Source organism: Trachypithecus francoisi, unplaced genomic scaffold (genome assembly GCF_009764315.1).
Source record: "Trachypithecus francoisi isolate TF-2019V2 unplaced genomic scaffold, Tfra_2.0 Lachesis_group5, whole genome shotgun sequence".
In the NCBI taxonomy this organism is placed as follows: domain Eukaryota; kingdom Metazoa; phylum Chordata; class Mammalia; order Primates; family Cercopithecidae; genus Trachypithecus; species Trachypithecus francoisi.
The window spans coordinates 140,900,441-140,923,942 of NW_022681470.1; the positions used below are offsets into that span (position 1 = coordinate 140,900,441).

General features: G+C 46.4%; 1 protein-coding gene across 1 annotated transcript in view; it reads left to right on the plus strand.

Moving 5' to 3' along the window:
- Positions 1-23,502, plus strand: part of MUC16 (mucin 16, cell surface associated) — a 207,833-nt gene that overhangs the window by 168,171 nt on the left and 16,160 nt on the right. Inside the window, exons 68-84 of the mRNA XM_033195391.1 lie at positions 95-222; positions 448-515; positions 1,141-1,313; positions 1,647-1,682; positions 1,934-1,999; positions 3,115-3,236; positions 3,447-3,514; positions 4,111-4,283; positions 4,614-4,649; positions 10,419-10,543; positions 10,641-10,708; positions 15,324-15,496; positions 18,995-19,030; positions 20,996-21,046; positions 21,831-21,952; positions 22,043-22,110; positions 22,243-22,415. Of these exons, the coding sequence (XP_033051282.1) occupies positions 95-222; positions 448-515; positions 1,141-1,313; positions 1,647-1,682; positions 1,934-1,999; positions 3,115-3,236; positions 3,447-3,514; positions 4,111-4,283; positions 4,614-4,649; positions 10,419-10,543; positions 10,641-10,708; positions 15,324-15,496; positions 18,995-19,030; positions 20,996-21,046; positions 21,831-21,952; positions 22,043-22,110; positions 22,243-22,415 (1,686 nt within the window). The remainder of the gene's footprint in view (positions 1-94; positions 223-447; positions 516-1,140; positions 1,314-1,646; positions 1,683-1,933; positions 2,000-3,114; positions 3,237-3,446; positions 3,515-4,110; positions 4,284-4,613; positions 4,650-10,418; positions 10,544-10,640; positions 10,709-15,323; positions 15,497-18,994; positions 19,031-20,995; positions 21,047-21,830; positions 21,953-22,042; positions 22,111-22,242; positions 22,416-23,502) is intronic.

Genomic DNA, 23,502 nt, shown 5'->3' on the forward strand with positions numbered 1-23,502 from the left:
TTTAAATCCCATTGCATATGTTTAGAAGCAGGCCTTTTGGAAATGTATAGAGTTCTCCACTCTTGAACATGTCATTTCTTTCCCACCTCCACGGCAGCTGCCAGCCCTCTCCTGGTGCCGTTCACCCTCAACTTCACCATCACCAACCTGCGGTATGAGGAGAACATGCAGCACCCTGGCTCCAGCAAGTTCAACACCACGGAGAGGGTCCTTCAGGGCCTGGTAAGAGCCCCAAGCATCTCACTCTGCCCAGTTCACCTTGTCTAGTCCCACCTACCTCACTCATGGCACGGCACAGAAGAAGATCTCACCCACCTCCCCTCACACCCAGAGACATGAGACCCCATCCACTGATGCCAGGCCCACCTACTGGTGCCAGCCCCAATGATAGTCCCCTGCCCCTACCCCCTCAGCCATCCTACTCACTTCCCTCTCCCTCCCCCACAGCTCAGGCCCCTGTTCAAGAGCACCAGTGTTGGCCCTCTGTACTCTGGCTGCAGACTGACCTTGCTCAGGTGAGACTTTAGAATTGCCAACCTTTGTTGCCTCAATTGTTTCCAGTCTCCATGAGTTTGGACTTCTTTTTTCCTGCCCTCTCTGTGGTTATTCTCATCAAAGATGGAACTCAAGGAACAGTGGCTCCAAGACAAATCTGTCTCCCAATATTACCACTGCCCCTTGCCATCCCACCCAAATCAACTGAAAATTTCCACAGGGTCCGTCAGAAAGATTGGACTTTCACCCTGGTCATCCCTCTGAATTCCCTCTTTTCTTCCCACCTCCTTTGCCTTTAGGTGTTAAATTCTCTAACCAGGATTTCTCTCAAGACAAACATGCCTCATTCACTTGTTTAATTCCCAATTCCAGCTCTTCACCTGTCTCAAGTCTAAGCTGTCCTGTCCCCATGCCATGAGAATGCAAGAGCCACACTGCAATGTTAGAAAAATTCTTGTATCCACAAGTATGCTCACTGTCCCAAGCTGGACAGTAGTCAGTGCACTCAGAGAATCTAAGTGTGGCTTCTCATCTGTGTACCAGGCTTCTCATTTCCTGTGGCCCCTTCCTGTCCTTCACTCAGCAATCTTGGGACTCCTCCCTAGATAAAACTTTATTATTATTCCCCTCACCTGCCCTCTCCAGGCCTGAGAAGGATGGGGCAGCCACTGGAGTGGATGCCATCTGCACCCACCACCCTGACCCCAAAAGCCCTAGGCTGGACAGAGAGCAGTTGTATTGGGAGCTGAGCCAGCTGACCCACAGCATAACTGAGCTGGGCCCCTATACCCTGGACAATGACAGCCTCTTTGTCAATGGTGAGCAACTGTGATGTGGTTGGAGTTTCTTCTTCCTTGTTGAGAAGACCTCTACTCTCTGTCTTGAGGTCACACTCCCTGCCTGACCAGTAAAGTCTTGGCCATGTTGTCTGTATTTGATGACTAATCTGAACTTCATGGTTTCTTCCTCATCTTGTACTGGAGACCTTCATCCTCAGGACCTTCTTCCCTGATCTGAGGGTGCTTATAGAGAATCCTCAAAGCCCCTGTTCCCTGAAACTCCTTCAATTGCACCATGGTAGCACTGACCCCTTTTGGTCCCCTACATTTCCCTTAACCCTTACCCACTCTCCTTCCTCCCTCTCTATGCAGGTTTCACCCATCGGAGCTCTGTGCCCACCACCAGCAGTGAGTATTCTACTAACATTCCAGTGGCCCAAATCTTATTCCAAGCAGGACAGGAGCTGACCTGCTTCTCCTATGCCCCTATACCTTCTTCATGAGGGAAGGATCTGAGAGGGTATAAATGATTCCCTTTCCCTCTGGCCCAGCTCCAGAGAGACACTAATCTCAAGCCCCGTATGCAGAAATACTCCTATCTGCTGGCATTTCTGCCATGAAAGAGCTTGCTGCTTTAACTAATGCGGGCTTCTCCTCAGCTCCTGGGATCCCCACAGTGTATCTGGGAGCATCTAGGACTCCAACCTCAATACTTGGCCCTTCAGGTAAGTGCCAGTCAATGACACCTCTATTAGAGTATGCATGATGAGTGTCAACATCTCTGTTCTTTTTACTTAAATAAAGATTAAAAATCATAGCAGATTTACTGATGATGAGTCACCCAACAAACTTCTTTGAGCACCCACTCTCTGCCAGGCCCTAGAGATAAGGCAGGGAACACAAAAGAGGTAAAAATCTCTGCCCTCAGAGAGCTTATTTTATTTTATTTTGAGGATGATGTGGTGATTATTTTATTTTGAGGATAGTGGTGATGATGATGTTGCTGGAGATGATTACAATAATGATGGTGATGCTGATGACCATGATGTGATGATAATGGTGATTATGAAGAAGATGATGATGATATTGATGATGGTAGTGGTTTTACAGTAATGATGATGTGATGATGATGATGATGATAGTGTTGGTGGTGATTATGGGAAGGATGACAGTGGTGGTGGTGATGGTGGTGGTTGTGGTGGTGATTGACAATGTGATGGTGATATTGACAATGAGGATGATGATGATAGTAGTGGTGGTTATGATGGTTAAGGATGATGTAATGAGGGTGTTGGTGATCATGGTACTAGTGGTGGTGATGTGGATCATGATGGCTGTGTGGCGGTGGTGGTGGTGATCGTGATGATGATGATGGTGGTGGTGATCGTTATGATGGTAAGGATGAAACAGTGATGGTGCTGGTGACCGTGTTCCTGGTGGTGATAGTGCAGGTGATGATGTGGATGATGATGATGATGGTGATGGGGATGATAGGGATTATGATGATCTTGGTTTTGGTCCTGATGGTGGTGGTGATGACAATAATGTAAGTGATGGCTGCAGTGTTGGGATGATGATGATGGTGGTGATAACAAATGTAACAGTTAGCATCTAGTATTATGGAACCCTGAATATGCACGAAAGGTTGTGCTCAGCATCTAACTATTACTATTTAGTATGCTCTATGGAAAACTTTGATCATTATAGTCAAGAGAGGCATGAAAACCTATTTTATCACTCTCTTTAAATCTGGTTGCATATGTTTAGAGATAAGTTTATTACAAACTCTTAAATGTTCTCTACTTTTGAACATAGTGTTTATTTCCCACCTGCACTACAGCTGCCAGCCATCTCCTGATACTATTCACTCTCAACTTCACCATCACTAACCTGCAGTATGAGGAGAACATGTGGCCTGGCTCCAGGAAGTTCAACACTACAGAGAGGGTTCTTCAGGGTCTGGTGAGAGCCCTGCCCACCTCACTCTGCCCTGCCCACCTTGTCTCGTTCCATCTACGTCACCCATTCCAAGGCATGGAAGAAGATCTCACCCACCTCCCCTCACCTGCGAGATGCAATTCTCACCCCCTGATTACAGCCCCTCCCACCTTACATCTTCCTCGCTCCTACGTCCTCAGCTGTCCTACTCACCTCCCTCTTCCTCCACCACAGCTAAGGCCCTTGTTCAAGAACACCAGTGTTGGCCCTCTGTACTCTGGCTGCAGGCTGACCTTGCTCAGGTGAGAACTGAGAATAACCAGTCTGGCTGCCCCAAGTGTTCCCAGGCCCAAGGAGTTTGGTCAGCTTTCTTCCTTCCCTCTCTGTGGAAGTCCTCAGCACAAGTGGAATTCAGGCATTGGTGGCTCCAGGACCAACATATCTCCTGATCCTACCACCTTCCCCATCAACCGAGAGAACTTGCAGGGCCCATCAGCCAGATCAGGCTTCTACCTTGGTGATCCCTCTGAATTTCTTACTTCTCCCCACCTCCCTCTCCTTCAGGTGTTAAATTATCTTCCAAGGTTTCTCTCAGGATAAACATCCCTCATCCACTTGCTTTTATCCCCAATTCCAGCTCTTAATGTTTCTCAAGTCTGGGCTGTCCTGTCCCCATGCCATGAGAATGCAATTTTATAAAATTCTTGTATTCCTGACCCTACTCACATTCCCAGGCTGCCTGGAAGTCAGTGCATTCAGAAAATCTTAGTATGGCTTCTCATCTATCCACGAGGATTCTCATTTCCTCTGTCCCCTTCCTGTCCTGCCCTCAGGAATCTCAGAATGCCTCCCTGTAGGCAATCTATTTAATGTCATTCCCCTTATCTGCCCTCCTTAGGCCAGAGAAGGATGGGGAAGCCACCAGAGTGGATGCCATCTGCACCCACCGCCCTGACCCCACAGGCCCTGGACTGGACAGAGAGCAGCTGTATTTGGAGCTGAGCCAGCTGACCCACAGCATCACTGAGCTGGGCCCCTACACCCTGGACAGGGACAGTCTCTATGTCAATGGTGAGCAGTTGTGATGTGGTTGGAGAGTCTTCCTCTTTGCTGGGCAGCCTCTTACTCTCTGACTTGAAGTCACACTCCCTGACTGGCCATTGAAGTCTTGGCTATGTTGTTTGTGTGTGATGACTGATGTCTTAACTTCATAGTTTCTTCATCTTGGACTGAGTTCATCCCAAGTACCTTCTTCCCTGATCTGAGAGTACTGATAGAGAATCTTCAAAGGCCCCTGTTCCTTGAAACTTCTTCCATTCCACTCGGGTATCTGTGACCCCTATTTGATTCCCCACCTCTCCCTTAACCCTTACCCACTCTCCTCCCTCCTTCTCTATGCAGGTTTCACCCATCGGAGCTCTGTGCCCACCACCAGCAGTGAGTATTCAACTGATGTTCCAGTGGCCCCAATTATACGCCAAGCAGGGCAGGTGCTGTCCCCTCTTCCTATGCCCCTATGTCCTCTTCATAAGGAAAGGGGCTGGGAGGGCACAAGTTATTCCCTTTCCCTTCTGGCCAACTCCAGAGAGAGACTCAACTCAGGCCCCACATGCAGCAAGGCCTGTAAATAGTTGTATTTGCTGAACTTTCTGCCATGAGAGGGTTGGATGCTTCCTCTGAAGAGGGCTTCTCTGTAGCTCTTGGGACTACTACAGTGGACCTGGGAAATTCTGGGGCTCCATCCCTTCTACTGGTCCCTTGAATAAGTATGTGCCAATGGCACCTCTGTTAGAGCATGGCTGATGAGTGTAAACATCTCTTCCATTATTCAGTCAAATAAAGATGGAAATTCTTTATAAATCTAGTGATGATGAGCCAACCAACAAACTTTATTGAGCACTGTGCCAAGCCCTGGGGCTTTGCCAAATCCTGGGGATATGGCATGGATCATGAAACAATTAATAGTCTCTCTTCTCAGAGAGCTATTTTTATGATGATACTGATGGTGGCAATGATGATGACGATGGTGATGGTGATTATGATGATCATGATGACAATGGTGATGGTGGTGGTGATGATGGTGATGATGATGATGGTGATGGTGGTAATGATGGTGGTGATTATGACAATAATGATGGTGATGATGACAGGGATGGTGATGATTATGATGGTGGTGGTGATAACAAAGGTAATAGATAATATATGAACTTATTGGGTCCTGAATATGCACCAAAGTGCTATGCTCAGTGTTTAACTAGTACCATTTAATATGATTTCTAAAAAGAAAAAAAACTTGAATTATTATAGGCAAAAGAATTATGGGAACCTTTTATTTTATCACTCACTCTAAGTCCTGTTGCATATTTTTTTAAGTCAATTGCAAACACATTTTCTCTGCTTTGAAGATTGTGTTTATATCCAGTCACCCCAATAGTGCATAAACCTGCTGATTGGAGCAACTGTGTCTTACTCCCTTGTGCTTCCCTAGTATCTACTTCAGGACCTTGTACATGGTAGATTGACAGATTTAGATCTACAGGAAAACATGGATTTTCCCAGGGAAGGAAAGAATGAAGTATGCTTTCTTATAATGTATGGAAACATTCCTCTTCTGCCTTGGTTCAACTTTAGCGTCTGCCAGAGTTTACACTGGAAAATTATATGGCATCTGCTGCACTCCCTTATCCATGACAGACATCATTAATTGATTGCAGCATTCATGGCAGACATCACCAATTGATAACAGCATTCATTTTCTCTCAGTTCAAAACAGCTTCAGAATGGTCACCAAAAAAAAAAAAAAAATCAGTCGCTATCAATTCAGTTGGAGCTGACTCAGGATTATGGGGCAGAATTCAAGAGAGTTAGGTTCCTTGATGATGTGTAGCTGGCTCTTTGGTTTCCCTAGAAGGCTCAACTCAGGCTCAGCTTGGTCATTTGCTGATATCCTTTCTTCCACTTGATCAATCTGGCTGTTGATACTTGTGTATGCTTCACGAAGTTTTTGTGCTGTGTTTTTCAGCTCCATCGGGTTGTTTATGTTCCTCTCTAAACTGTTTATTCTAGTTAGCAATTCCTTTAACCTTTCATCAGGGTTCTTGGCTTCTTTGCATTGTGTTAGGACATGCTTCCTTAGCTCACTGTACTTTTTTATTGCCCATCTTCTGAAGCCTATTTCTGTTGATTCATCCATCTGATCCTCCATCCAGTTCTGCACCCTTAATGGAGAGATGTTGCGGTCATTTGGAGAAGAGGCACTCTGGTCTTTTGGGTTTTCAGTATAGTTTTGTTGATTCTTTCTTACCTTTGTGAGTTTTAGTTTCAGGCTTTGAGGCTGCTGATCCTTGGAGGGGTGTTTGTGGAGGGCTTTTTGTTGCTGTAGTTGTTGCTGATGCTGTTGTTGTCACTTTCTGCTTGTTTTTCTGTCAATAGTCAGGTCCCTCTTCTGTAGGGCTGCTGCAGTTTGCTAGGGGTTCACTTCAGGCCCTATTCATCTGATTCGCTCCCATGCCCGGAGATGTCACACGGGGAGGCTGGAGAGCAGCAAAGATAGGTGCCTGCTTCTTCTGGGACCTCTGACCTTGAGGGGCACCAAACTGATGCCAGGAGGATCGCTCCTGTATAGGGTGTCTGACAACTATTGTTGGAGGGTCTCACCCAGTTGACTGGCATGGGGAACAGGACCCATTTAATGAAGCACTTTGTCCCTGGTGGAGAGGAGGTGCTTCACTGGGGGGAACCCACAGATCTGGGCTGCCTGGATTCCTCACAACTACCAGGAGGAGAAGCTAACTCTGCTGGTCCGCAGAGACTGCAGTCACCCCTCCCACTAGGGGCTCAAGCCCAGGGAGTCTGAATTCTGTCCCTGAGCCTCTGGCTGGAGTTATTGGAGATCCTGCAGGAAAGCCCTGCCCACTGAGGAAGGTTGGGTCAGGGTAAGCCCTGAAGAGTCACTTTGGCTGCAGACTGCCACAGCCGGTGTGTTGGACTGTGGGGACAAACCTTGGGATGAAGCCATTCAGCCTTACTGGCTCCAGCAAGGAAAAAGCACAGCCTGGAGCTACAGAAAGGGGTGCCGCCCTTCCCCCACCCAGGGAGCTTAGCGTGTTAGGCAGTTGTGAGTCCCAGTGCTGGCTGTTGCCCCTCCCCCAAGGAATTCAAAAGACTTAGACAGCAGGCAGCTGCAGCCAGTGCTGTTCGCCCCCTCCCTCGGGGAGTTCCGTAGGCTTGGGCAGATTCCAGCTGTAAAAATCTGCGCGTTCTGGGATTGGGACACTAGGTCCCAGTGGCATGGGTTCGCCAATTGGATCTTCCAATCTGTGGGTCGCACAGTTCCGTGGAAAAAGCACAGTTTCCCCAGATTGGATAGCCTGCTCACTCACCACCTCCCTTGGCTGGGGGGAAGGGGTTTCCCTTCCCCTTGTGTCTCTCAGGTGGGCCACCACACCACACTGCTCTTCCTTCTCTCCGTGGGTCACTGCCAGCCTTCTAGTCAGTTTTGATGAGGGAACCTGGATATCTTGGTTGCCAGGGAAGGATTCACACACTTACTGTGTTTTTTTTCAATGGGAGCCTCCGAGCGCTGCTGCTTCTAGCCGACTGTCTTGGCCCCCAGAGCCACATCTATTATTTTTTTATTTTTTGATTATGGCAATTCTTGTAGAAGTAAGGTGGTATCACATTATGGTTTTGATTTTCATTTCCCTGGTCATTAGTGATGTTGAACATTTTTTCATATGTTCATTGGCCATTTGTGTATCTTCTTTTGAGAATTGTCTATTCATGTCCTTAGCCCACTTTTTGATGGGATTGTTTGTTTTTTTCTTGCTATTTTGTTTGAGTTCGTTGTAGATTCTAGATATTAGTCCTTTGTTGGATATGTAGATTGTGAAGATTTTCTCCCACTCTGTGGGTTATCTGTTCAATCTGTGGACTGTGAAGGAAAAGTCAATTTCTTACAGTAATTTGTCTCACTCATACTTCCAAATGAGATCCTGGGGTTTTTTTGTTGTTGTTGTTTTTGTTTGTTTGTTTGTTTGTTTGTTTGTTTTTCTGTTGATCCTTCACAATACTTCTCTCACTTTTTTGAACTTATTGGTTTATATTCTGTTGTCTGCTTCTCTTTTATAGGAATGTAACTTCTTATGGGCTTTCTCTATTATACCACTTGTGGGTTTTTGTTTTGTTTTGTTTTGTTTTGTTTTGTTTTTCTCCTCGGATCCATTCTCCAACCTTCCTGTGCTCTGTGGGATAGACGTCTGACTCATGAAAACTTCATTTCCCAGGTTCCCATGCTAACTAGCTGCCTGTTAGGTTCAGCCAATAGGAGGCATTGGTGGGACAATGGTGGGCAGGGCTATTGAAGGGCCAGAATATTTCTTTACCCCACTCCCCTGTTCCCCTTCAAATGTTCCTGGAGCAGTGTAGGACCAATTCCATATATATGGAAGGAAGGCAAGGTGGATAGATGGAAGGAAGAAGTGATGAATGGAAGGAGGAAGGGAGAGAGGATGGATGAGTGGATTGAAGAAATAAAAAAATGGATGAAAGAAGAAAAGGAGGAGGAAAGGTGGATAAGTGGATGGAAGGAAGAAAAGAGAGGTGTAAGGAAGGAAAGATAGATGATGGATGGATGGGTGGATGGGTGGGTGGATGAATGGGTGGATGGATGAACAGATGGGTGGGTGAGTGGGTGAATGGGTGAATGGATGGATGGACAGATGGATGAACGGATGGGTGGGTGGATGGATGGATGGATGGATTAATGGGTAGGTGGATGGATGGATGGATGGATGGATGGACAGATGAGTGGGTAGGTGGATGGATGGATAGATAGATGGATGGATAAATGAATGGATGGATGGATGGATGGATGGATGGATGGATAAATGGATGAATGGATGGGTGAAAAGAAGGAAAGAAGTGAGAGAAGGAAGAGGAAGGATAAATAAATGATAGAAGGTACAATGAAAGGAAAGAAGTCAGCAAGAAAGAAAGAATGCATTAATAGAATGAAAGATGGAAGGGAAGAAGAAAGGATGGAAACAGAGAAGGAGAGAAGGAAGAATGAACAGAAGGAAGTTCAAGAGTGATGTAAAGAAGGAAGGCAGGGAGAGAAGGAGAGGTAAACTTTTCTTCTAGCGGTTTGTCTTAAATCTTAGCTTGGCCGGGCACAGTGACTCATGCCTGTAATCCCAGCACTTTGGGAGGCTGAGGCGGGTGGATCACAAGGTCAGGAGATCAAGACCATCCTGGCTAACACGGTGAAACCCTATCTCTACTAAAAAAAAAAAAAAAAACTAGCCGGGTGTGGTGGTGCACGCCTGTGGTCCCAGCTACTCAGGAGGCTGAGGCAGGAGAATGGCATAAAATCTGGGAGGTGGAGCTTGCAGTGAGCCGAGATTGCACCACTGCTCTCCAGCCTGGGCAACAGAGTGAGACTCCGTCTCAAAAAAAAAAGAAAAAGAAAAAAAGAGAAAAAAGAATCCTTAGCTCATACTTCCATAAAGTTCCACACAGAGGGAGTGATTAGAAAGCATTTGTGATGTATTTTATATAATAAACATGTACACCATATTGACCTGTGTGCCCAGCAGTGCTTACACGCTTTACAATGATTAACTTGTTTAAGCTTTATAACAACTGTTGAGGCGGGAATCATCATTGTGAACCACTGTCATCTCATTTTACAGATGAGTAAACTGAGGTGCAGAGAGGTTGGTTATGGCTGCAAAGATTGTTGGCCATGTTAACCAATGCAGAAAAGGTTAGCATACCTGGTTGTGAGTGCAGGAGAGAGAGAGAAATGGGAGAAAGAATCAAGGGGGAGACAGGAAGAGAGAGAGAGAGAATACATTTTTTAAAAATGTCTGGAGTCATGCATGACTTCTGCATCAGTGTGGTAATATGGAGCCTTTCCCCTGGGAAAGATCAGAATCACTGGTACTTTTTACAGAATCCTCCCTTCCTGCATTTGGGTAGGACCCCATCTGGACATCCCAACTTATTAAGCATACCCTTACTGGCTGCTGGAGATGTCTCCATTAAAAGTCAGCCTTGGGCTTATTGAGAGGTGGACACAGGGTCTTTGGAACACACTGCCCCTACCCTGTCCCACACCACCCCCTACCCACCCATCATCCTCCCCAAGAGATTCATCTCTCTCTCTGTCTCTCTCTCTCTCGCTCTCTCTTCCCCCTGCCCTAGCCGGGGTGGTCAGCGAGGAGCCATTCACACTGAACTTCACCATCAACAACCTGCGCTACATGGCGGACATGGGTCAACCCGGCTCCCTCAAGTTCAACATCACAGACAATGTCATGCAGCACCTGGTGAGAGGCCTGCCTCCCCCTGCAGCCCTGCCTTGCCCATCCTACGCCTGTTACCTGCCTGCCCCTGACCAACCCCGGCTCCCTTCTCCCTCTGCAGCTCAGCCCTTTGTTCCAGAGGAGCAGCATGGGTGCACAGTACACAGGTTGCAGGGTCGTTGCACTAAGGTGAGAAACTCCCCCACCCACAGCCCACCACCAAGAACTTAGGGTTCTGACCGGGAGGGCCCTCTTGGGTTGGGGTGGGCTATATTTTTTTTTTGTCTTTTTATCTTTCTTTCTTTCTTTTTTTTTTTTTTTTTTTTGAGGTGAAGTTTTGCTCTCGCTGCCCAGCCTGGAGTGCAATGGCATGATCTTGGCTCGCTGCAACCTCCGCCTCCTGGGTTCAAGTGATTCTCCTGCCTCAGCCTCCAGAGTAGCTGGGATTACAGGCATGTACCACCATGCCTGGCTATTTTTTTTATTTGTATTTTTAGTAGAGATGGGGTTTCTCCATGTTGGTCAGGCTGATATCGAACTCCTGACCTCAGGTGATCCGCCCTCCTCGGCCTCCCAAAGTGCTGGGATTACAGACGTGAGCCACCACGTCCAGCCCCATTCTTTTTTAAAAATGGATTTAAGGAGTGCAAGTGCAGTTTTTGTTACATGCGTATATTGCATAGTGAAGTCTGCAGACAGTAGACTTCCAGACAGTAGTTTTTAGTGTACCCATCATCCAAATAGTGTACATTGTACCCATTAAGTGAGGTTCCCCACCCTTCTCTCACTCTCCCACCTTTCTGAGTATCCAGTGTCTATTATTCCACACTCTATGTCCATGTCCATGCTCCCACGTATAAGTGAAAACGTATGGTATTTGATCATGAGCTAATGGACAAGGAGTCCTTTGGCTCCCACTTATAAGTGAGAACATGCGGTATTTGACTTTCTATTTCTGAGTTGTTTCACTTAAGATAATGGACTCCCATTCCATCCATGTTGCTGCAAAAGACATGATTTCACTCTTTTTATGGCTGAATAGTATTTCGTGGTATATATATATACCACATTTTCTTTATCCAGTCTTCTGTTGATGGACACTTAGGTTAGGTCCATGTCTTTGCTATTGTGAATAGTGCTGCAATAAACAAACACGTGCAGGTGTCTCTTTGATATAATGATTTCTTTTCCATTGGGTAGATCCCCAATAGTGGGATTGCTGGATCAAATGGTAGTTCTACGTTTTTGTTCTTTGAGAAATCCTCATACTGTTTTCCATAGAGATTGTACTAATTCACATTGCCACCAACAGTGTATAAGAGTTCCCTTTTTTTTTAATTCTTGCCAGCATCTGGTTGTTTGGTGTTTGTCTGGTTGGTGGGTTGGTTGGTTTTTGTCTTTTTAGTAATAGTTATTCTGACTGGTATAAATAACTTTTTTATTTATTCCTGACAATTTGATTTTTTGACATATAAAAATTGCTTGCATTTAAAATGTACAACTTGATATTTTGGTATACATTGTAAAACGATGGCCACATTTCAGCTAATTAATATATCTATTACCTCTACATAGTTATCATGTTTGTACCCTTTGACCAACATCACCCCATTTGCTCCTCCTCCCAGCCCCTGGCAACCACCATCCTACTCTCTGCTTCTATGTGTTTGACAATTTTAGATTCCACCTGTAAGTTCGATCGTGCGGTATTTGTCTTTCTGTGCCTGGCTTATTTCACTTAGCCTAATGTCCTCCAGTTCCATCTATGTTATCCCAAGGGGCAGAATTTTCTTCTTTTTAAAGACCAAGTAATATTTGATTATATATGTGTATGCCACATTTTCTTTATCCATTCATCCACTGAAGGTCATTTAGCTTTTTTCCATATCTTGGCTATTTTGAATAGTGCTACAATGAACATAGGAGTGCAGCTATCTCTTTAAGATATAGGTTTCATTTCTTTTTCTTTTTTCTTTTCTTTTCTTTTTTTTTTTTTTTTGAGACAGAGTGAGACTCTGTCACCCAAGCTGGAGTGCAGTGGTGCCATCTCAGCTCACTGCAGACTCTGCCTCCTGAGTTCAAGCAATTCTTGTACCTCAACCTCCCAAGGAGTTTTGCTTTTGCTACCCAGGCTGGAGTGCGGTGGTGCTATCTCGACTTACCACAACCTCCGCTTCCCGGGTTCAAGCGATTCTCCTGCCTCAGCCTCCGAGGTAGCAAGTATTACAGGTGCCCAATACCCAACCAAGCTAAATTTTTTTTTGCATTTTTAGTAGAGAAGGGGTTTTGCCATGTTGTCCAGGCTAGTCTCTAATTCCTGGCTTTAAGTGATCCACCTGCCTCGGCCTCCCGAAGTGCTGGGATTTTACAGGCAGGAACCACCACATCTGGCCTCATTTCCTTTAGATATATATGGGTTGAGCTATTCTCAGAAGGTCCTTTTCTGCATCTATTTTTTAAAATCACATTATTAATTTTTTAGATTGTGGCAAAAACACATGTAACATAAAATCTGTCATTTTAACAATTTTTAAATGTACAATTCAGTGACATCGATTATATTCACAATGTCATGCAGCCATCACCACTATTTGTTTCCAAAACTTTTCCGTTGGGTAGATCCCCAACAGTGGGATCGCTGGGTCAAATGGTAGTTCTATTTTTTTTTGTTCTTTGAGAAACCTCCACACTGTTTTTCATTCAAGGTTGCACTAATTTACATTCCCACCAACAGTGTATAAGAGTTTCCTTTTCGTGCATCCTTGCCAACTTGACTTTTCTGGGTCACTTTGCACTCTCTTAGTATTTACTAGACACTTCTCCATTCATGTTTTTACTCAACCCATGCCCATGGCACCACTCCTCTACCATTCCCACCAACCATGTATAAGAGTTTCCTTTTCTTGCATCCTTGCCAACTTGACTTCTTTGGGTCAGTTTGCACTCTCTTGGTATTTACTATTTACTTCTCCATTTTTATTTTTACTCAACTGATGCCCATGGCACTGCTCCTCTGAGGCAGGTGCTGGGTGCTAGAGTTATAAGACAGATGCTGTCCCTGCCCTCACCCAGTGGAGAACAGATGCTAAACAGGAACATAAATATCTAACTAAAGTGGCTTCAAATGGGGTAAAGTGATATGAAACATAAATAAATAGCAAGTAATGGGAAGAGCAACTTCACCCAGGATGAATCCTGGGCTGTGTCCGAAATGGCCATGAAAACTGTTCCAGGCAGAGAGAATAGCATGAGAAAAGGTCTTGAGGTGCAAATGAACTTGGCACGTTCTACAAATGGCAAAGAGGCCAGTGTGGCTGGAGCAGAGAGAAAGCAAGAAGGAAAGAGAGAGAGGATGAGACCCAAGACATCAGCAGGGTTGAAGGGCCTTGGAGGACTTGGATTTTTTTTTTTTTTTTAAGATGGAGCTTTGCTCTTGTTGCCCAGGCATGATCTCGGCTCACTGCAACCTCTGCCTCCTGTGTTCAAGCAATTCCCCTGCCTTCAGCCTCCCGAGTAGCTGGGATTACAGGCTTGCGCCACCACATCTGGCTAATTTTGTATTTTTAGTAGAAATGGGACTTATCCATGTTGGTCAGGCTGGTCTGAAACTCCTGACCTCAGGTGATCCGCCCGCCTCAGCCTCCCGAAGTGCTGGGATTATAGGTGTGAGCCCCTGTGCCCAGCCTGGATTTTTTTTTTTTTTCTAAATCGTGGTAACATACACATCACATTAAATTTACAGTTTTAGCCATATTTCCTGTTCAGTGGCATCAAGCACATTCACATTACTGTGCAACCATCACCACTATCATCCATCTCCAGAACTTTCTCATCTTCCCAAACTGAAACTCCATCCCCATGAAGTATTCACTCCTCATCCCCCTCCTCAAGCCTCTGGCACCCACCATTCTACTTTCTGTCTCTGTGAATCTGATGATTCTAAGGACCTTCTATGAATGGAGGAATATATGGTATATGTCCTGGTTTATACTGTATGACTGGCTTATTTCATCAAGCATAATGTCCTCAAAGTTCATCCATGTTGTAGCATGTGTCAGAATTCCCTTCCTTTTCAGGGCTGAATAATATTCTGCTTATATGTAAATGCTATATTTTGTTTCTCCATTCATTAGGACTTTGATTTTTGCAGGGAGTTGTCAAGGGGTGCTAGGTTCTGGGGCTTCGATACAATAAGAGTAAGCTAAACTGGTTCATTTCTTCCTTTGTGGAGACCATGTTCTGGTAGGAACAGGAACAAATAATTTATGATTACATAGAGGGTGATCAGGGCAGTGACAGGGGAAGAGTGGAGGATTGTGGGACCCAGAGGAGGCTCCTGACCTTGCCTAGGAATTGCCTAGGAAGATAGGAGGAGGAAGAAGAGGAGGAAGAGGAAGAGGAGGAGGAGGGGGAGGAGGATGAAGAGGAGGAGGAGGAAGAGGAGGAGGAAGAATAAGAGAAGGAGGAGGAAGAGGAGGAGGAAGAAGAGGAGAAGGAGGAGGAAGAGGAGGAGGAAGAAGAGGAGAAGGAGGAGGAACAGGAGGAGGAGGAGGAGGGAGTCCTCTAAGCTGAGACCTGGAGGATGACTGGGAAGTTATCCAAGTAAGGAGAAATGGGGAGAAGCTTCCAGACAAAAGTAACAGCAAGTGCAGAGATCCTGAGATGATAGATAAGACCAGGTGGAGAAACTGCAAATTGTCAATGAGACCACAATATGGACTGTGAGTTGTGCAGTGACAGTGACCACAAGTGGAGAGGTGCCAGGTGGCCTTCATCCCCAAAAGGTGCACCTCTCACTCCTCAGGTCTGTGAAGAACGGCGCTAAGACACAGGTGGACATCCTCTGCACCTACCTGCAGCCCCTCAGTGGCCCAGGTCTGCCTATCAAGCAGGTGTTCCATGAGCTGAGCCAGCAGACCCACGGCATCACCCGGCTGGGCTCCTACTCTCTGGACAAAGACAGCCTCTACCTTAACGGTGAGCAGCTCTCAGCCCCACCTCCCTGCCTCAACCCCCAACCCCCGCTGCAGCCCAGGAGGATGTCTGTTTGCCGGTTCTCTAGGGAAAGACTTGGGGTTCAAGTCTTGGTGTTACCACTGACCCTCCCATAACCACCATGCAAGGTTGGACTTTGATTAATCCCATTTTACCGATGAAGAAACTGAGGCTTAGACAGGTTAAGCAATTTACCTTGATGGTGATGGAACCAGGATATGAACTCCACTTGTCAGCATTCAGTGTTATGATCCACTCTACATGTTTAACTCACAGAAGAGTCTTCCTGGTGGGGGCACTTGGGGGACAAAAAACACATTTACCGCTGGGCGCAGTGGCTCACACCTGTAATTCCAACACTTTGGGAGGCCAAGGCATGTAGATCACAAGGCCAAGAGATTGAGACTACCCTGGCCAACATGGTGAAACCCTGTCTCTACCAAAAATACAAAAATTAGCTGGGTGTGGTGGTACACGCCTGTAGTCCCAGCTACTCGGGAGGCTGAGGCAGCAGAATCGCTTGAACCCAGGAGGCGGAGGTTGCAGTGAGCCGAGATTGCGCCATTGCACTCCAGCCTGGTGACAGAGCAAGACTCTGTCTCAAACAAAACAAAACAAAACAAACACATTTCCCCTTCCCGGTTTTTTTTTGTTGTTGTTTTTTGTTTTTTGTTTTAGATGGAATCTCACTCTGTTGTCCAGGCTGGAGTGCAGTGGCGCGATCTCCACTCACTGCAAGCTCCGCCCCCTGGGTTCACGCCATTCTCCTGCCTCAGCCTCCTGAGTAGCTGGGACTACAGGCGCCCGCCACCGCGCCTGGCTAATTTTTTGTATTTTTAGTAGAGACGGGGTTTCACCGTGGTCTCGATCTCCTGACCTTGTGATCCGCCCGCCTCGGCCTCCCAAAGTGCTGGGATTACAGGCGTGAGCCACCGCGCCCGGCCCCCGTCCCTGTTTTCTTCTCACCATTGAGGAAGGATGGGCTTCTTTCCTACGTGAGGCCCCTATAAAAGGAAGATCTAGGGGATCTAAGCTTCAGGCACACTGGGCCTCAGCATTGGTCTAGAACTCAGGAAAAGACAGCATTTAAGAAGGCATCCCGGCCGGGCGCGGTGGCTCAAGCCTGTAATCCCAGCACTTTGGGAGGCCGAGACGGGCGGATCACGAGGACAGGAGATCGAGACCATCCTGGCTAACACGGTGAAACCCCGTCTCTACTAAAAAATACAAAAATAAAACTAGCCGGGCGAGGTGGCAGCGCCTGTAGTCCCAGCTACCCCGGAGGCTGAGGCAGGAGAATGGCGTAAACCCGGGAGGCGGAGCTTGCAGTGAGCTGAGATCCGGCCACAGCACTCCAGCCTGGGTGACAGAGCGAGACTCTGTCTCAAAAAAAAAAAAAAAAAAAAAAGAAGGCATCCCCTAAATGGGGTTCTGAGAGGCAAAGCATGACCATGGAGAATTGACAAAATAGCTCCCCTTTCATCACCTCCACCACCAACCCAAGCACAGTGCCCATCATCATGACCCCATGAGGTGGGCACCCCATATCACTTATATGAGATACCTTTAGGTAGGAACCGGGATGTAGGGAGACATCCTGGACTTTCATTACTCTTATTTTAGCAAAGAGGGAAACTGAGGCACAGAGCAGAGAAGGGACTTGCTCATGCCCATGCTAAGTTATTGGCTAGTCTGGGTCTTGATGTTCTTTATTATTATAATCACTATCATCATCATCATCCTCATTGTCTGTGTACATTTATGGGGTACAAGTGCAATTCTGTTACATGTATAGATTGCATAGTAGTGAAGTCAGGGCTTTCAGAGTATCCGCCACTCCAATAACATACATTGTATCCATTAAGTCGTTTCTCATCACCCACCTCTCTCCTACCCCCTCACCCTTCCAAGCCTCCTTTATCTGTCATTCCCCTCTCTGAGTTCTTGTCCACACATTGTTTAGCTCCCACTTCTGAGTGAGAACATGTGATATTGTCTGTCTGTGTCTGACTCGTTTCACTTAAGGTAACTTCAGTTTCATCCATGTAGCTGCAAAAGACATGGATTCATTCTTTTTTTCTAACTTTTAAGTTCAGGCATACAGGTGCAGGTTTTCTATATAGTTAAACTCGTGTCACAGGGGTTTGTTGTACAGATTATTTCATCACCCAAGTATTAAGCCTAGTACCCATTAGTTATTTTTTCTGATCCTCTCCCTCCTCCCACCCTCCACCCTCAGGTAGGCCCCAGTGTGTATTGTTCGCCTCTATGTGTCCATGTGTTCTCATCATTTAGCTCCCACTTATAAGTGATTTTCTGTTCCTGCGTTAGTTTGCTAAGGATAATGATCTCCAGCTCCATCTATGTTCCTGCAAAGGAAAGGATCTCATTCTTTTTTATAGCTGCATAGTATTCCATGGTGTATATGTACCACATTTGCTTTATCCAGTCCATCATTGATGGGCATTTAAGTAGATTCCACGTCTTTGCTATTGTGGATAGTACTGCAATGAACATGTGTCTTTATGACAGAAAAATGCATATTCCTTTGGGCATATACCCAGTGATGGGATTGCTGGGTTGAATGGTAGTTCTGTTTTTAGCTCTCTGAGGAATCGCCCTGCTGCTTTCCACAGTGGATGAACTAATTTACACCCCCACCAACAGTGTAAAAGAACTCCTTTTTCTCTGCAACCTCACCAGCATGGTTTTATTTCTCTTTATGGCTGAATAGTGTTCCATTGTGCATATATACCACATTTTCTGTATCGATTCATCTGTTGATGGACACATAGGTTAATTCCACATCTTTGCTATCGTGAATAGTGCTGTGATAAACACACAGGTGCAGGTTGGGTCTTGATGATCTGAGTTGACACACAGTCCCTTCAAGTTGGCTGTTCCTGGGAGCTGTTCCCCCTTGTAAACTGCACAGCTTCTATGCTTCATTTTGTTCCTTCATTTAGCTTTACCGAGCAGCTACTATTAACCAGGCCTTGTGCCTGGCCCCAGGGACAGAGATAGGTTACATGTGCATCCTGTCCTAATGTAATCTCCAGAGGGGCAGAGACTGTTTTTTTCTACCCTTTATTCCCCAAATGTAAAGGGAGGCTTGCACATAGTAAACCCTTAATAAACATTCACTGGGTGGAGGAATAGATTGGAGGAGGCCTGGAAGGGGAGGCGGGGGGTGTGGATGGACAGGAGGATAGACTTGTGAACACAAAGGTAATGACAGCCTCTCACTGGAGGCATGCTAGAGATGTGAGTAGGGAAGGGTCAGTGCTAATTGAAATATCAGGAAATTCTTTCTAGTGGTGAACACATTTAAGTCAAATATTAGATGATACATAAATGTATCCATCATCTCTAGATACACAAAGGGAAAGGCATTCAGGCAGGGGCTCCATATGGACAAAGGCATGGAGTATCCGGGACGGTTCCACCACCTCCTCTTATGTGTGACCTCTTTGTTTCTAGGTTACAACGAACCTGGTCCAGATGAGCCTCCTACAAGTACGTGTATTTGAGTCCAGTGCCCATTTCAATCTCCATGGGTCTTGGTTCAAGCTTTTCTCCTCATTCATAAAGGAAGCTTGCCCCAGATTCGGGCTGGTCCCCTGAGGTAGTGAGGGGCAACGTCTCAGTGGGAGGAAGAATGCTGAGTCCTTGGCCTGTTTTTAGACCTGCAGCCATAGTCTTAGCTTTGTGAATTTTCCACGCCCCTCTGGGTTGGAAGAAGAAGTTTGAACAAGCATCTTACAGGGACTTGAACAAGCATCCTACAGGGATAGAGGTTGAGGTCAGATGATGACCTTGTTAGCCCATACCTCTTGATAACAAAATCTCCTCCAAGTGCCCCAGCAGGGGCTTCATGGTCAAGCTGCAAACTCTGCTGGCTACTCAAGTGAATTTGGCTAAATTTGCCCATTGCCTCATCCAGTGATCCACTCATCTATCTTTCCAGCCATCCATTTTTCTATCCTTCCAGTCATCTCTCAGACACCATCCTTCCTTCCATCCATCCATCCATTCACCCATCCATCCATCCACCCCATTTTCCTGACCATTTACCTCCTCATCCTTCTTCCATCTGTCCTTTTATCCATCTATTCATCCATCACCCATCGTCCTGCCCATTCACCTGCTTGTCCCTCCTTTCTTCTGTCCTTCTATACATCTATCTATCCATCCATCCATCCTTCCACTCATCCACCACCCACCCATCCTGCCCATTCACTTGCTAGGCCTTCCTTCCTTCTGTCCTTCCGTCCATCCATCCACCCATCTTCCTGCCCATTCACCTGCTTGTCCTTCCTTCTGTTCTTTTATCCATCTCTGCATCCATCCACCATCCATCCATCCACCCTTCTCCCTAGTCACCTATTTGTCCTTCTTTCTGTCCTTCCAACCACCCATCCATCTTTCCATTCATCCTCCTCTTCATTCACCTGTTTCCTTCTTTCTGTCTTTCCATCCATCCATCTATCCAGCCAGCCATCTCTCCACCCATTCTCCTCCCCATTCACTCAATTTTCCTTCCTTTCATCTGTCCTTTTATCCATCCATCCATCCACCCATCCATCCATCCATCATCCATCCATCTATCCGTCTCCCCATTCACCTGTTTGTCCTTTTCTGTCCTTCCAACCATCCATCCATCTCTCCATCCATCCTCCTGCCTATTCATCTGCTTGTCTCTCCTTCCTTCTGTCCTCTATCCATTCATCCATCTGCCCATCCACCCACTCATCCTCTTGCCCATTCACCTCCTTGTCCTTCCTTCCGCCTGTCCTTTTATCCAACCATCCATCCATCTTCCATCCATTCATCCTTCTCCCCATTCACCTGTTTGTCCTTCTCTCTATCCTTCTAACCATCCATCCAGCCTCGTATTCATTCACCTGTTTCCTTCTTTCCGTCCTTTCATCCATCCATCTATCCACCCAGCCATCTGTCCACCCACCCTTCTCCTCACTCACCCAATTGTCCTTCCTTCCTTCTCTCCTTCAATTACTTCATCCATCTACCCATTCATTTATCCATCCATCCATCCATCTATCCATTCATATGTCTACCCATCCTCCTGCCCAATTAACCTGTTTGTTCTTCCTTTCCTTCCTTCTTTCATCTCTCCAACTTCTCTTCCTCATTCTTATCTATCTTGCCTTCTCTTTTGACCCTCCAGTTGTACATTGCACCTTCTGCCCATTCATTGATCCCTTCCATTTTCCTGCCTACCCATCCACCTATCTTCTTTGTTTAACCTTTCTCTTGTTCACCCCCACCCCCACTCTCTTGGGTTAATTTCACTCACAGTCTTGTTCACTCCTCCACTCACACAGTCACTCCTTCCCTCAGTCTCATTTATGGCCCACCTGTGAATGGTTGTCCTGGCTTGGACTACTGATGAAGCCCAGGGGAGCTTCTCCCACTGGGTGATGAGCTTTGTTCCTCTCTGATGGACTGTTCCTTCCACAGCTCCCAAGCCAGCCACCATATTCCTGCCTCCTCTGTCAGAAGCCACAACAGGTATCTGGGGTCCATTTTTCCTCCTCAAAGATTAGACTGGCAGTTCAATCAGACATCTGCCCTCGTGGAGCCCCCAATTTTATGAAATAAATAGACCATCATAATGTCAGATGTTTTGGGGTGACACACGTGGCATAATTGGGAAGGAGGAGGGCTTTCTGGAGAAAGTTTCACCTGAACTGAGTCTTTAAGGATGAGTAAGAGTGATTCAGGCAAATAGGGCATGAGTAGTGTAACTGAAAGAGGGGAGTCCATGAACAAAGCCTCAGTGGCCAGAAACAGCATAGAGTATAGGGAGAAGTGAGAGGAATTTGGTTTGCATGAAACATAAAGCTTAACCCAGAGTAGATGGACAAGTGAGACTGAAAGGTCAGCAGGAGCCAGATTGGGAAGGACCTTGAATGCCAAGTCAAGAAATTTGAACTTCATACTGAAGGCCATAGGGAGCTGTGGATGGTACTAGAGCAGGGGCAGCCGTAGTGAGATCGTCATTTCATAAAGAGTCTTCTCATGTTCAGTATAGAGAATGTCCTTTAGATAGGGCATCCAGTGAGTCTGCCAGGGTGCTGATCAGGATAAGAGAAAATAAGACCTTAACTGGGATAGGGGAGGAGTTAGAGGATATATGTGATGAATATGCAGCAAAGGGAATTGGTGTTACTTGGAGGGGAGAAGATACGTAGCTTCTGACTTGGATGGCCACACTGGTTAATAATGAGTGCAGTCTGATCTAGTCTCAGACCAGCCCTCAGTTGCAGACATCTCTCCTCCCCACCTCCTGCAGCCGTGGGGTACCACCTGAAGACCCTCACACTCAACTTCACCATCTCCAATCTCCAGTATTCACCAGACATGGGCAATGGCTCAGCTGCATTCAACTCCACCGAGAGGGTCCTGAAGCACCTGGTGAGACCCTGGTCCCAGCAGCTCCTGGTGGGATAAATCCTACCCCTAACCTCTGTTCCTCAGCTTACCCTCTTCTTCCTTCCTCTCCAGCTCAGACCCTTGTTCCAGAAGAGCAGCCTGGGCCCCTTCTACTTGGGTTGCCGACTGATCTCCCTCAGGTGAGACACTTCCTGGCCATTTGCCAGTAATGACCACCCCTTTCTCAGCCCTCCCCTGCTCCTCCCTCCTCTGCTCTCTACCTGCAGAGGTCTCAGGACCTCTCTAGAGTCCTCAAATGCCTCTCTCCCCAGGCCTGAGAAGAATGGAGCAGCCACTGGCGTGGACACCACCTGCACCTACCACACTGACCCTATGGGCCCTGGGCTGGACATACAGCAGCTTTACTGGGAGCTGAGTCAGCTGACCCATGGTGTCACCCAACTGGGCTTCTATGTCCTGGACAGGGATAGCCTCTTCATCAACGGTGAGTGTCAGGCTGAACTTGGATTTACAGTGACTTTTGGGGGGTTGGGGGGTTGTTTTGTTTTTGAGATGGAGTCTCACTCTGTCACCCAGGCTGGGGTGCAGTGGTGCAATCTCGGCTCTGCAACCTCTGCCTCCCACGTCCAAGCAATTCTCCTGCCTCAGCCTCCCAAGTAGCTGGGATTACAGGTGCATGCCACCATGCCCAACTAATTTTTGTATTTTTAGTAGAGACAGGGTTTCACCATGTTGCCCAGACTGGTCTCAAACCCCTGACTTCAGGTGATCCACCTGCCTTGGCCTCCCAAAGTGCTGGGATTACAGGCATGAGTCACCGTGCCTAGCCTACCATGACTATTATTTGTCCCTGCTGTATTCCCTTTCCTCTCTAAAAAAAAACAGCCCAAGGCCTGGCTGGGGGCCACCCTTCCCCAAACCACCAAGGGGAGAATCTTTCCTATTATTTTGAGTAAATAGCATGAAATTCTTTGACCAAATTAATGTCATAAATTGTCTCTTTCTCCTTCACTTTTGTTTCCAGCTTGGTTGCGGTATAACTATCAAATACAATTATATGTATTTAAGATGTATAATGTGGTGATTTAATATATGTGTAGCTTATGAAATGATTAGCATGATCAAATTAGTTAACACTGCTATTATGTCACATAGTTACTGTGCATTTTTGTGAGTCTGTGTGAAAGAGAGAGAGAGAGAACACTTAAAATCTATTCTCACAGAAAATTTCAGGTTTACAATACAGTATTATTAACTATAATCACCAAGCTTTATACTCAATCTCCAGAACTTACTCATCTTATAACTAAAAGTTTGTATTCTGTGACCAACATCTCCCCATTTTCTCTATTACCACTCCCATGCCCCAGCCCCTGATAACCACCATGCCACTCTCTGCTTCTATAAGTTTGACTTCTTCGGATCCCACGTGTAAGTGAGGTCATGCAGTATTTGTCTTTCCCTGTCTGGTTTATTTCAGTTAGCATAATTCCCGCCCCCCTCCCCAGTTTCATCCATAATGAATCTCAGTTCAAAACCCAAGTGGCTGAGCCGTGGCATCCTTTGGGACA